The sequence below is a fragment of the Equus asinus genome, chromosome 16, assembly GCF_041296235.1.
Source record: "Equus asinus isolate D_3611 breed Donkey chromosome 16, EquAss-T2T_v2, whole genome shotgun sequence".
Taxonomy (NCBI): Eukaryota; Metazoa; Chordata; class Mammalia; order Perissodactyla; family Equidae; genus Equus; species Equus asinus.
The window spans coordinates 48,935,440-48,951,015 of NC_091805.1; the positions used below are offsets into that span (position 1 = coordinate 48,935,440).

Below are 15,576 nucleotides of genomic sequence, written 5' to 3' on the forward strand. Positions count from 1 at the left end.
GAACTTTATTTTGGAAGTATCTTTACATTAAATCTTCTTTCCCCATAATAAGTTATGTCCTTTCTTGATTTAAGTCTTATTTTATGTCAGTCAGTAGAGGTATAAGGCTTTTTTACATAGATTATGAACATTTCTTAAGTTCACTTCAAAAATGCTTAACCTTTTCAATTTTTATTGATACTCTTAATGTAAAATAGTAAAGGGAATACATGGAGAATGATTTTATTTATGTAATCTAGGAGTCAGGAGGCTTTCCTAACATGATACAAAGCCTGGAATTTGTACAGTCTTTCTTCAACAAAAGATTTAATGAATTGTTAGGGATGTCTCATTAAAACCAAGAGTAAGACAGTGTTTAACATTTTTCTGGAGGCTCTAACATGTGTAACCAAATAGGAAAAATGAATAAGGTAAAGATGATTGGAGACAAAATTGTAATTAATTACAGATCATATGATTGCTTTCCTTCAATAAAAAAGATGATTGATTAAAAAACTCTAAGAATAATGAAAGAGTTGAGTAAATGGGCCAGTTGAAAAGCAGAACCTCTTTTTGAGCACTTGGGATATTGGATTGCCCTACAAAAGCATCCTACGTTAATGAAGAGCTAAACTAGCCATAGAGTAAGGGAGCTGTGGACCTGCCCTGGCAGAGCCTGAAAACAGTCCCTGAAAGAACCAAGCCATCCACAGGCTGTTTAACTGTCAGTCAAAAGAAAATTGAAAATTTTTTGAGAAAGAAAATAAAATTCAGATACTCAACAACATATTTTCATACTGTACAGAGTCTAATAAAAATTAGTTGTGCAAAGAAGCAAGAGAATATAATCTATAATCAGGAGAAAAACTGTCAATAGAAACATCCACAGCAATAACAGGGATGATAGAGACGTTAGTAAAGGACTTCAAAATAGCTATTTTAAATATGCTCAAAGATTTAAAGGAAAATGTGAACATAATAAGATGAGAGATTTTAGAAAGAAAAGACCTAATGGAATGTCTAGAGCTGAGAAATATATGAAATAAAAAATTCACTTGACACACTTTATGGGAGATTTTACACTGCATCAGAAAAGATCAGTGGGCTTGAAGACCTATCAACAGAAACCACCCAAGCTGAAGCATAGAAAGAAAAATAAAAGGCTGAGGTGGTGGGGAGGAACACAGCCAAGTGACCTGTGGGACAATATCAGATGTTTAACATATAATGGACATGCATGTAATGTAGTAGTTGAGGGTGGGGGGCAGGAGGAGTGGCAGAAAAACTATTTGAAGAAGTAATGGCTAGAAATTTCCCTAATTTGATGAACAACTACAAACTCACAGATCCCAGACACCTGATGAAACCTTAACAAGATAAACATAAAGAGACATAATGAAAATCAATGGAAAAGGAAAAAAAACTTAAAAATATCCAGAGGATGAAAGACATACACAGGGAACAAGGATAGAAATACTGCTTGCTTCTTGTCTGAAGCCGTGCAAGCCAGAAGACAATGGAATGCATCTGGAAAGTGGTGAAAGAAAAAAGTCAGCATAGAATTCTAAAACCACTAAAAATATTCTTTAAAACTAAAGGTGAAAATAAGACTTTTTTAGACAAGTAAAAGCTTAGAGAATTCGTTACTGCCCAAAGCAGGGAGTAGGGGGTCATCTCCGTGCCGCAAGACATGCCCATAGTCAAGAGGCAACGTGGTAGGAGAGAAAGGACTTTTTATTACACCTTGTTAGCAAGGGGGAAGATGGCTGACTAATGTCAGAAAGAACCATCTTACAGACCAAAGACTACAGGCCAGTTATATAAGGGGCTGGTCTCCAGGTTGGGGGAGGCATCTGATCTCCAGGTGGGGGCAGACATCAGGTCTTCTTTCCTGATAGTCTTTTGTTTTACTGGATATGCATCAGAGACGGGGGCAGCAAAGCCCTATACCCCGATCTTTCAGTTGTCATTGATGATGGCTATCAGCATAGACTCCCTGCCTGGGGGTCATCACATTCTTAGGGAACTCAAAGGAACAAAGTTACCAACTTGTAGCAGCTGGAAACGGCCATAAAAGCTGCAGAGCATGTCTGGGTTAGGTAATCAGAGGTCATTCAAAGTTACAACACAGTTTCTTTTCTACAATATGGCTTCCCTTATGTCAACCTTGTGTTGAGCGTGTATCAGATTTATTGCCAGCAGGCCTCTATTATCAGAAGTGTTAAGGGAAATTTTTATGACACTAAATGGAAAGGCAGACCTGCATAAAGAAATGAAGAACAGTGGAAAGGGTAATTATGTGAGAATAAAATGCTTACTTTTTTGTTTCGGTCTTAGAGTATTACTTAAAAGAAAATAATAACTTTGCATCCTGAGGTCTGTAATATGTGTAGAAGAAAAGTGTGTGAGCAGAGTAGCACAAAGGATGGTATGGGGATATGAAAGTATGCTGTTGTGATGTTCTTACATTACATGTGAAGTGGTATGATATTTGAAGGTATATTGTGATAAGTTAATGGAGCGTATTGTAATCCCTAAAGGGGTCACACAGACAAAAATAAGCCAGTGGAGAAATGGAATACGGACATAGTTGGGAGATATTGTGGGTTCAGTTCCAGACCATTGCAGCAAAGCAAATTTTGTAATAAAGCGTCACATGAATTTTTTGGCTTCCCAGTGCATATAGAAGTTATATTTATACTATACTGTAGTCTAAGTGTGCAATAGCGTTATGTCTAAAAAAGCAGCATACTTACCTTAATTAAAAAATACTGTACTGCTAAAAAATGCTTACCATCGCCTGAGCCTTCAGCAAGTTATAATCTTTTTGCTGGTAGAGGGTCTTATAAAAAATGCAGTATCTACAAAGTGCAATAAGGAAAGTACAAGCTAAACGAAGTATGCCTGTACTAAAAAGTACTCGATCCAAATGAAGCAGGAAATGAGGACTAAAGAACTGGAGAAAAATAGATATCAAAATATCTATAGCTATAGGAAAAATTATCAAAAAAGCTTGATAGTAGACTTAGATTGGTGGGATGTCACAAAGTGGTAAAGCCACTTTGGAAAATAGTTTGGCTGTTTTTTATAAACTTAAAATAGAATTATGATATGATCCAGAAATCATACTCCTAAGGTATTTATATGCCCAAGAGAAGTGAAAGCATTTGTCCATATGAAGGTTGTTTATACCAACCTTATTCATAACAGCCCCAAAGTGTAAACAGCTCAAATGTTTATCATCAGGTGCACAACTAAATAGTTGTATTCATACAGTGAACACCACTTACAATAAGAATCGAATTAGTGAGACAGCATGAGAGAGTCAAACACAGAATGTATACTGTGTGGTTATTTTCATATGAAATTCTAGAACATGCAAAACTAATCAATAGTAGGAGAAAGCAGACTGGGTGGAGGAAAAGTATGACTTGACTGCAAAAGGGCATGGGGACACGTTTCGGAAGAATTGGCTTGGTTCTTATACCATTGTATTCATTTGTCAAAGCCCTTTAAACTGCGTGCCTTAATGGATGCATTTTTGTGTTACACTGTACCTCAATGTTGTTTACTTAAAAAGAAAAATAAACCAGATAGATCCAAGGCTTGGCTGAGGGGCTGTGTAATTAAAAAAAAAAAAAAAACCCAAAAGCAACAACAAAACATTCTATTAACCGATAACTGAAAGACAATCTTAAATTTGAAAAAAATATTTATTAAAAATGTTCGTAAAAATACAGAAATAGAAATGACCAATCAACATATAAAATGATGTTAAATCCTCATGTAATAAACAATTCAAATTCTGCTTTTATAGGCATAAAATTTTCCGAAAAGAGAGAAGAGAAACTGAGAATGCAGACTGGTTTGGGGCTGGACTGGTGGGAAGAGGGCGCAGAGGGAGACCTTGACTTGTGCTCGTTTGTGCTTTTGAACTTTAGATCGTATGACTGTATTACATCCCTCTCCCAGTTAAGTAAAATGTAACAGAATGAGATTTCACGTTAAAATCCAAATGAAATAAACCTGTTGCATTCATATTCTGCCAAATAGTGAAGGTTTTAACTTTTTTTAAAAAACTTAACGTCTGTTTAGATAAGGACGCGGGAGGATGACCATTCTTACATTGTAGCTTTACTTGTATACAGCATCCTTGAAGAAGAGTTTATCATTATCTATTAAAAGCTTTTAAAACGTGCTCCTTTTGACCCAGCAATTCTATCTCTGGCAATTTACCCTAAGGAAATAATTAGAGGCATGAACTAAATGAGACTTATGTAGGAAATGATGTTTATCATAGCATATTTTGTAAAAAGAGAAACGTTAAGTACACATTGAATGTCCAAGAGTAAGATGATTGGTTAAGCAAATTTTAGTAGTACATTATATTAAATAACATGCTGTCACAGAGAAAATATTTACATTATGCTAAACTAAAAAAGCCAGGTTATGATATCATATAATGTGGGTAACCATATAATGTATTATTCATAAGTGTGCAATTCAAGAATGAATGGAGGAGCTAAAATAATTAAAATTATTTGATTTTTAAAGTATTTAATGACTGTCAAATTGGCTTCATTTTATTGGATGATCTGTAAAATAGTTCCATTCAAAAGCTGTTTTCTAAAAATAAAACCATTTCTAAACAAAGACATACATCCTGGTACTTTTATCCGAATTTGCAATTATCGACACCTTCAGTTGACTCTTTTGGTATGCTTTTGTTTGAACAAATGTTTTCTCTGCAGTTGCTCAGAATAAATTATGCTTGAAAGCAGGATATTCTCAATTTTAAATTTTTGCATATTAAAATGTGTAAATATTTCAGACCAGATATTTTCACAAATTGCCTTCTATTGCTTTCATTCAGAGTACCTTCTACATATTTTTACATTGAAAAATAAAACTTCTATTTTTATTTTATTTTTAGTATTTCTTCTAATTTAGATGAATCAAAAATCATAGGTCTTTTCAATTTCATTCTGTAAAGTATACAATATAAATTATATCTAATTAAAAATAGGAGCTCCATCACAAGATTCTTCATACAAATCAAGATATTTCAACTTAAAATTATTCATTTTTTGAGTGTTCATTGTTTAATTTATTTGTTTCCTTGCTTTTATTGGGATAAATTTCAACATCAATCTGTTTGTGTGCTTTTTTGTTGTTGTTGTTTTTTAGCTGAGGAAGACTCACCCTGAGCTAACATCCATTGCCAATCTTCCTCTTTTTGCTGAGGAAGATTCTTCCTGAGCTAACATCTGTTGCTAATTTTCCTCTTTTTGTATGTGAGCCACCACCACAGCATGGCCCCTGACAGATGAGTGGTGTAGGTCTGCACCCAAGAACTCAACCCCAGACTGCTGAAGCAGAGTGCAGTGCACTGAACTTGACCACTAGGCCACTGAGGCTGGCCCTGCATGCTTTGTTTTTAATAATTGCAATATTTTAAGCAAAATGCAAATGGAATATAGGTAACTCATTATCAAAAAATTTTAATACAATATGGGACACTTAGGTTGATTTATCATACAAATCACCAAAAGTTTATCAAACATTTCTAAAATCCAGTTGCTTGTGGTTAGCCAAGAGAGAAATCATGTTTTTTGCTTGTTTGCTTGTTTTTATCTTTTGGTGTTCATTGCAAATTTTTTGTTCAGTTTCTCTGAATATATATAAAAATACTCATAGATTACATAAAAATATGCAAAGTTTAATATCTATACCTTTTATTTTGATCAGTTGAAAAATCATAGTATTTGTGTGAAATTATGATCTGGTTGGTTTTTGACAGCTCTACCTTTTTATAGTTGGAACTTTTCTGTCCTCAGCAGTGTTATATCCTGTTTTTAGGGTTTTTCTTATTTTTCTGAGTTGTTAGAATATACGTAGATATCAAATTTAACATTTTAGATTGTTCCTGTGAGGCTGTGTGTAAAATAAAAAGTGAACAACATTGTTTGGAATGTAGTATTTTGAAAAGTGTTTAAATGCACTATGAGTGAAACTTTCATTTGGGACCTTTGGCCAGAAAGAATAACCCATGAACTCTGCTACTTGAGTAATTAATCTAGTCGTCCAGTTCCAACCATGGAATAGCTTATATTAGACTAAACCTCCCACCAAAAACAATCATGAGAGCTAGACAAAATGGTGTGAAGGCATTGGAGAACAACTTAACTGACATAGGACTTGAGCACTATGATCCTAAGAGAAGGTCATCTCCATGTAAACATTGAGTTCTTCCCTGAGGGCCTGTTCTAAATCATGGTGTAGGGCAATAGAGGCCAAGCCTAATGTGGTGGTCATTTGGGGCAGAGGAGACTATGCTCAGGACTTGGAGCTACCAAAAGGGCTGAGACATGAGGGACAGAATCTCAAAATGGAAGGAATTGCAGAGGTAGAGCCCAAAAATTTATGTACAAATTCCTGCAAGTTGTTGGCTCATTCTATAACTGCACATGCATGGGGCAAAGCTCAAAGAAAGCAGAAAACAGCATTTGGAGGCTAAAGGGCAAAGGAGAAATTTAACAGCTGTGTGGTACTGGAGAGACAGAGGTCAGTGTTTAGAGCTGCCAAGTTGGAGGGCCCTTGGTAGATGCCCCAGGTTTTCAGCTGAGATGCTGGAGGGCCACTCCCTAGAAGTAGAGGTGAAACTGAAACAGACTACCCTTAACAAAGCTTAAAGCCAAGGTAATCTGCTTGTGCTCAACCTGTGTTTCAGAAGAACCTTAACCTTCATGGACAGAAGATAACATCCAAAGTTACTATGCTTTTTCATTTATATAGTCTGGCTTCCAATAAAAAATTATAAGGCTAAAAAAAAAAGGGAGAAAGATATCCTAGAGATATACTGCACAAATGAAATGTACACAAGATTCTTCATTGTAAAAGTTTTCATAATAGCAAAATATTAGAAATATGCCAAGGACCACCAATTGAGGATTTTTTTCTTTTTAAAATTTTTAAAGATTGGCGCCTGAGCTAACATCTGTTGCCAATCTTTGTTGTTTTTTTTTTCTTCTTCTACACAAAGTCCCCTAGTACATAGTGGTACGTTCTAGTTGTAGGTCCCTCTGGTTGTGCTGTGTGGAACACTGCCTCAGCATGGCCTGATGAGTGGTGCCATGTCCACCCCCCAGCATCTGAAACAGTGCAACCCTGGGCTGCCGAAGCGGAGCGTGCAAACTTAACCACTCAGCCATGGGGCCGGCCCCCTTGCCAATCAAGGATTTATTAAGTAAATTATAGCTGTTTGTATAATGCAGCAGTTTTCACACAGGCACTGTCAGCATTAGGGGCAAGACAATTCTTCATAGTGTGATCCTGTCCTGTTACATCTTTGGTGCCAGCACAATAAATGCAATTTGAGAGAACTCAAAATGCCCTCACACATTTTCATGGGCCTCTGGGGTGGGGCATTCCAATTGAAAATTATTAATGTCATAGAATTCTATGCAGCTGTAAACAAAATGAGAAAATTGTTTATGAACTGATATGGAAAGACCACTGAGGTCTATCTTAAGAGTAAAATGTAAACTATGAAGCAGTAAGTATACTTTGCTATGTTTTGTTTAAGAAAGGAAGAAAATAATATATATTTGGATTGCTTATATATGCATCAAAAATTCTGTCCCAATACATTAGAAGATAATGAGAGAGATTATATGTGAGAATGGGGTGAAATATACTTTTCTATATTATTTTGATTTTTAAAACATGTAGATGTATTATCTATTCAAAAGAACTTTAAAATAATAAAATTTTACATGTAAGCAAGCTATTGTGTTAGAAATAATTTCTAAGAGATGTAGTTGAAAGTTATGTATTCATTTAAAAAATGTTTTGCTCTTTTCCCAATCCTGTCTCCTTTTACCTTACTTTCGTTCAGTGGAGTAGGGCGAAACTGGGGCTGGGCATCTGCAGGCAGCAGCATTCTTGCTGAATTTGGTACGCTACATATGGAGTTTGTTCACCTCAGCTACTTGACAGGGGATCCAGTTTACTACAAAAAGGTTAGTTTTTTTGCCTTCTTTTCTTTGCAAGATTTACCCAAATACTTGATTAATGCTTAGAAGATGTTTGCCTTTCTAGAAGTATGTTTATCAGGACTCTGGGCTTCTTTTTTCTGTTTAAATTATCTAAAGAAATGTCCCACTGAGAACATATTTAAAATATTTACTGTTGAGAAGTTGTAACCGCTAGCAGGTTTTTGAAAAATTCCTTTGCCAACTTTATTTAGCCTTGTGCTGAAGTTCCTTCTCAGCATGGTAAGACAAGAAAAACAAAATGAACAAAACATTTGAGAATTGGAAAGGAAGAAGGAAAACAGTAATTATTCACAGATTGCATGACTACCTAAAATATTGACAGTCTACAATTAAATTATTAAAAATAAGAGCTTAATATATTTTTTGAATAAAAGGTCGATAGATATTAAAAATCAGTAGCATTTCTCTGTACCAGCTACAGAAGACAAGAAACTATCGTTTTACAAAAATGTACCTTCTGTGGTGGGAACAAAAGTGTAAGTTTTCTACAAATCAACAAAAGATAAGCAAAATTCAAAACGTAAATAATGGAGAGAAGTATGATGTTCATGTATAGGTAAACAATATCATAACAATTTAGTCATGTCCAAATTGATCTGCAGCATCAATTCAATGCCAGTCAAATCCCCATGGGCTTTTTTGTTGTAGTGGAACTTGACTAGACACTTATAGAATTTATATAGAAGAGAAACTTTCAAGATATTCCTGAGGAAAAACATTTGGGTGGGTTTGCATTACCCACTTATCAACACTGACAGTGTAGTGTTGGTGTACAGAGACAAATAGACTGACGAATGGAAGAAACAGCCCTTAAACAGACCCTCATATATGTGTGGAAATGTTATGGCAAGGGTAGCGTTGTAGATTATAACAGTTAATTCCAGCAGTATTGAAAGCTTATATTTAAAAGACAGAAATTTAGTCAAGTTGAAAACACATATACCCTATAACCTAACATTTCCACTCTTTGTTATATATATTTATATCATATACATAGAAACATTGTTTGCATTGACAATTTATATAATAAAATCAATACGGCAGTGAAACTGAATGCATTGTGGTTATATTCATCAATTAAGAGGACATAATACAACATTTTTAAAGTTCAAAACAAACAGAGCTGAACAATATATTGTTTAGGCATTCAGAAGTGATTTTAGTAAAGTCAAGATAATGACCAACATAAAATTCAGGACTCTGACTGCATCTAGGACAATGGCAGTGATATATGAGGGGCAGTGGTTAAACAGAGCATCAAAGGCGTTTGTAGTGTTATATGTCTTAAATTGGGATGTGAGTAGACTATGTATTCCTTTCATTTCATCACTTGAGAAGGATTTTCAGGTAAAGATGGCAAAGTGGAGCCAGATCAGAGAATTTTCCCTTTCCTGACTAAATGAACAATAACAACAAAAATAGTAAAGACCAGCATAAATTCATCAACAGCAGTGAAGGAAGGAAAGGCAGCAACCTCATGTCATAAACATGTGACAGCCAAAAAAAAGAAGATGATTTCTGGCATGGTAATCAAGTCATTTTCCCACCCTATCCTGAATCCTTAGTGGGCAGAGAAAGTGAGTTAACAAATTCGTGGTATTCTCTATTAATCTTACAAGGGAGACCAGTGCCTAGGATGTCCAGTATACAACTGCCCACAGCTCCAGGGGGTTCTCACCGTCCATCCTCCTTGAACGCATGGACTTCAGGAAATCAGCTAAGGCACTGGTACTCCAGATCTCAGATTGTATCCAGGAGGGGAGGGACACCCCCCCACACACACACAGTAGGGAGGAATTCAAGGACAATTCAGCTATATAGTGTCAAATCAAAGTTCAGGTCATAGCTGACCATGTTAAATGTGAGCAAGATGAAGAGAGAAAGCATGGAAGTTATGCAAACCTATTGCAAGAAACAAAAGCAAGGTGGTAAATAGCATGTAAAAGAATGACAGAGAACCTGGTTTCAAATTTTAAAAAGTCACCATGAGTAATTCATACTTAATAGAAATTGAATTCAGCAAAATAAGAACTCCAAACAATAAAATGATACAAAAAGATTGTGGAGCTAAAGAAACAAATTGAGACCTTAAATAATATCTTTCTATAACAAATAAATAAATGAGAAAGAACAAAGAACTGACTGTACATAGTTGAAAACTGAATTACTGACATAGAATAAAAGCAAGAGATCATCATAGTGAAAACAAGGAAAAATGTAAAGTGATTAAAAAGGTGATAAATTCAGGGGCCAGCCCGGTGGCAGAGTGGTTAAGTTCATGCAGTCATCTTCAGCAGCCTGGGGTTCATGGGTTCAATCCCAGGTGTGGACCTACACACTGCTCATCAAGCCAGGCTGTGGGGGCGTCTTACATACAAAATAGAGGAAGATTGGCACAGATGTTAGCTGAGAGACAATCTTCCTAAAGCAAAAAGAGGAAGATTGGCAACAGATGTTAGCGCAGGGCCAATCTTCCTCACCAAAAAAGAAAAAAAAAAGGATAAATTCATAAAATGAAGATAATCTAACATGGTATTTCTGAAGTGGAACACCTAACACACATAGGAATCACCTAAAAGCAACAAGGAGAAACAGAAAAAAGTAAGAGATACTTGATGTTTCATATCACAAAATAGGAAGAAAGGTTGGCTGAAGCAATCAAGAGCAGAGAGAGGTTTCGGACACTGAAGAGAGGATGTTTGTGGCTGCAGGTTTCAAAACCAAAAAGGCAGTAGAGCACAGTTCTTCAAAGTAAGTGGTACCTCTTGAGGTACAAAAGCAAAATGCTCGTTAGCAACAATGAGAACAGGCTGACAGGCTGATGCTGTGATGGATGGATGCTCCTTTGGATCCCACTAAACAAGATGCTCTTGAGAAGCTAGAAAAATAGAATTCAGTGAAGATTTATGGACCAGCTATATTTGTGCCTGACAACTTTGGAGAGGGAAGAGAATAAATCGACAGATTCTCTGTTATGAGCAGTGCTGCATTGCTAGTTTCAGTTGTCTGGGGAGAAGCATAGACTAACAAAGCACATGTACCCGTGGACTCTCCTGACCTTTTATGTCAAAAACTCTTATGAATAACTGGTTCAAGAAAAAAATAGCAGTGAGTAACTCATGAAAAAAGAACAAGTATAGAATTTATATAAAAATATTACCAGAAAAAAGAGGGAAGAAACATGAAAAATAACTTACGGCCAAAAAATACTTATTGGAAAATAACAATTGAAAACCCTGACCAAATGTCACCATGAGAGAGAAGAGAATGGAGCTTTCATCTGTGTAAAACAAGTATATATACAGAGATACAAGTGCTCAGAGACAGTAAGATATGATAATCAGTAACAAAGTGTAAGAAAAAATAAAATTATCCACAAAATGAAGGCCAAAATGGAATCAAAACAAAGAAAGTTTTCAAAATATGGTAAGGGACTTAGAAGACAAAATTGAGACAAGTTAGTAAATGTATGGAAATCAAACAACAGCTAGAGAAAAATTAGGAGGGAAATGATAGATGTTGAAGAGAGGCAGAGAGGATTCAGTGTCTGCCTAATTTTCAGAAGACAAAAGAATGTTGATTTTTTCATCTTTAGTGACAGCATCGTTCTGAACTGACTAAACCTGGTGCGTGGAATTATTCAGATTGAGATTGTTGTGCGTAGAATCGGTCTCAAACATGAAAAACCAGGGTAACAGAGCGTCCCTGAGCATGTTTGTAAAACTACTTGGTGACAAAATGCAGCCAAATGAAAGATGCTTAGAAACTTTGTGTTAAAAGGATTAGTGCTGTGTTCAAGTCCAGAAAATAGTGAAGTATAGGTAAGGTCCGGGGGGGAGAAGTTTTCCCAGGTGTTTTATACCAACTAGGTTATCCTTCCGATGTAAGGATAACTTTCTCAAACAAATAAGAATACCAGGAATAGGACACCTTTGTGCCTTTTTTTTTTTTAATTAGCACTTACAAAATCCATCCAATTTAGAGATGAATCAAAATAAAGTCCCTGGGAATGTCTTTAGCTTCTTAATATATTTCATGACTTTTTTTCCCCCTAACTCTGGGGAGATCTTTTAGGAACTGAAAGTTCTGGAATTATAGGAATTTAGGGATATCTGTTATAGGATCAGTATTCAAAGTTCAGCAGTTTAGTTTTACTTCATTTGCTTTTTAATCTATTAAATTCAGATTAGTTTCATTTTTTTATTACAAATGTCATATTATGATTACATTTTTATGAAATTATTTCTGTTCTTATATTTATTTAGATATGTACATATTGAATATGTCTGGAATGATATTTATCACTAATGTTTCTGATGTCTGTTTTTGGCTGCTAAAATTTTGGGACTTAAATTGGTTTCTCTCTGTGCTCTTTTTTTTGTATTTTTATTGTTGTCTGACTCTTAAATAATGATCATATATCATCTTATAAGAATAATGAGTCATTTAAAAAATAGAAGCTTTTCCTGACCCCACACACACACACACACACACACAGAAGCTGAGAAGGTCGTATAGGTTCTGAGTGAGGAAAAAACACAAAGCCTAGATTAATATAAAGCCTTGATAACATTTTATTTTTCATTAATTGCATTCTTGAATTTTCTTTCGCTTAGGTCATGCACATCCGGAAACTGCTTCAGAAAATGGATCGTCCAAATGGTCTTTATCCAAATTATTTGAACCCAAGAACAGGTCGCTGGGGTCAGTGTAAGTGTTTCTAGTATAACTAATACTTTGTTAAAAGGTTGTCTGAAAACTTTTGTTTGATGTAGCGAAAAGTACACTGCGTGTAGAGTTAGAAACCCTCAGTCACTGTCTAACCCTGTGATCTGCTAGTGCTGTTACCTTTGGCAAGTTTCTAATCTCTTGTAGCTTCAGTTTTTCTACTTGTAAAATGGGAATATTAATAACCTATCTCACAGGAATATTTTATTTCGTGTCTATGTAAGTACTTTGCTAAAATGTATTGTGGCGTTTATGAAGGGTTGTACTTTAAGCCCTTGTTTATAAATCTTCTCTTTATGTAAATAAGTGTATTACTTGGGATCAGTATTTATCAAAGGAATATCAAGAACACGTGAGTATGTTCGATGACTGGAAAAAGGGGCAACTGCTCTCGGCAACTGTCAGGTCTGATCGTTCATTTTAAAAGAAGCCATCAGCGTCTGCATTTACCAGACTCGGCGCCAAGTTCTTGGACGAGCCTGGAGATGGGGAGAGAATATATAAGACCTGGTCTGAGTTCAGTGAGCTTCCAGGCTGGCAGGGTAGGCAGACACACTCAGAAGCAGTTGGAATATGTGATAAACGTGCTCGTAGAAGAATGTCCCAATTGTCGTGTGAGACTGTGGCAGAAGTGGTTCCCTCGGTCTGAGGAGACAGCGTTTTGTTTGGGGAAGGGATAATTTTCTTATTAGAGCTTTAGAATTGATCTTTGAAGGAATTGATTTTTTAAAAACAATAAAGTGTTTATGTGGAAATGTGAAACTTAAAGAATTTTAATAAATTAAGGCTTTTTCAATGGTATTCTCCCTTAAAGGGTAGAAAAACTAAAACAAATAGTAGCACTTGCAACTTTGCCCCTAGTGTAATGTGTCTGATTATTTTTGAGATTAACAAAATCATACTGAAGTAGTAAATAAGAGGTAAAAGTAACAATCACTTAATTTTATGTGTGGAAAATGTGTTGGATCCGCTAGTGTGTCCTACCAAGAGGAGGAAAACGTTTGCCATAGAATTGTCTTTGGGCTCCTCTCCAGGAAATTGTCCTTTATTTTATGAAAGAAAAGCAGATTGATCAATACAGTTATGTCTTTCATGGCTGTAGGAATAGATCTCAAGCTTCTCGCTCTTCTTATGTACTTTTCTTTTCCTCTATCCTGAAATTCTTTACCTGTAGCTCATTTTTCTTTCTCTTTTGAATAAAATATATAAAGATCTAATGCCTAGATGGGGTAAAAATGATATTGTCTAACAAAAAAAAAACCCTTAGAGTAGCATTTCTAAAATATAAAAATGTACTTTTCCTATTCCAGATAAGGGTGACTAGTTTGGATGTCTACTCAGTAATTTGGGTAAATCTTATTATAAACTTTGTCCTCTTAGAATTATATTAAGATTTGGGAATATTCTAACGTTGGGGGAACAATTATATTTAATTCCTTTCTTATATCATATGCAGTATATATTCTATATGGTATAACTATTTAACTGTAAAAAATATGAGACCGTAAGATATTGATTATATAATCAGGAAAGCCTTTTCTAAGAATGTCACGTAAAGCAGAAACTGTAAAGAAACAGATGTCAGTTTTTAGTCTATATAAATGTTAATCTCTTACATTTCATAATGAAAGGCAAGTAACAAGCTAAGGAAGTATATTTGAGCATGTTTGGAAAACAACGTTTTCATATCTCTCTATATCAAGAATTGTTATAAGATCATAAGAGAAAGATGATCAACCCAGTAGAAAAATGGACTGAGAAAAGTTAGTTCATTAAAAAAAGAAAACCACAAATGGGCAACAAACAGATGCTCATATTTAACCCTAAGTGGTGTTAATGCAGATAAATGGTACATGGGGACAATGCAGTATGACAGCATACTCTTTCTGTACGAATGGTGCCACTTGACTGCAATTTACAAAGACTGCCGTCTTTGTACTATATTTGTAGCATCTCCATAGACTGGTCACCAGAGACCTTTGCCCCTCTCTTTTCTCGCTTCAGCACATCCCTAGTCAAATCAATGCAGCTTTTAAACAGAAGACACTCTTCTTTATCTATTTAATTGATAAAGGAAATGAACACATCCCTATATCCATTGCGTCAAAAAGTGTGAAAATTTGGATGTTCTTTGAACCAGAGACTCATTTTTAGGCATTTATTCCAAAGAAATTTTCAGAATATATATATATTTAAGAACCAAAACTGTAAAACTCTCAGAAGAAAACAGGGACAAATATATATATAAAGTCTATTTACAATAACTTTGGAATTATTTATGATAGGTATAATTTGGAAACATTCTAAAGCAGGCTTGTCCAATAGAACTATCATGAAGAAAACGCTCATATCTGTTCTATCTAATATAGTAGTCACTAGCCGCATGTCGTTACTGAGCACTGGAAATATTGCTAGTACTGTGTGGAACTGCATTTTAAATTTTATTTACTTTTAGTTAATTTAAATTTAAATAACTACTTGTGACTAGTGCCTACTGCATTGGGCAGTACAGTTTTTGAACATCCTATGAAAGAGATTTGGTTAAATAAATTATAGTTTGCCCAGATGTGGTATACAATGCAGCCATTATACATTATGTTATAGAATATTTGACTTAGATAAACGTATACAGACAGATATTTAGAAAAAGAAAGAGAAAACAAAAACTACAAGAATAGAAACCGAAGTCTTATGTGTTTTTTTCTGAATGTTCATTTTTATTTTCTTCTTTTTGTTTACTTTTATTAATCTAAATTTGATAACAGACATCTATTACTTTTGAAATAAGATTAAAAACGTTTTTAAATACTAA

At 35.0% G+C, this 15,576-nt stretch overlaps 1 protein-coding gene across 4 annotated transcripts in view; it reads left to right on the plus strand.

The window, feature by feature from the left end:
• Positions 1-15,576, plus strand: part of MAN1A2 (mannosidase alpha class 1A member 2) — a 196,087-nt gene that overhangs the window by 105,750 nt on the left and 74,761 nt on the right. For all 4 annotated transcript variants that reach the window (XM_044749479.2, XM_014848270.3, XM_070487132.1 and 1 more), the window contains exons 7-8: positions 7,877-8,000; positions 12,653-12,746. In XM_044749479.2, the coding sequence (XP_044605414.1) occupies positions 7,877-8,000; positions 12,653-12,746 (218 nt within the window). The remainder of the gene's footprint in view (positions 1-7,876; positions 8,001-12,652; positions 12,747-15,576) is intronic.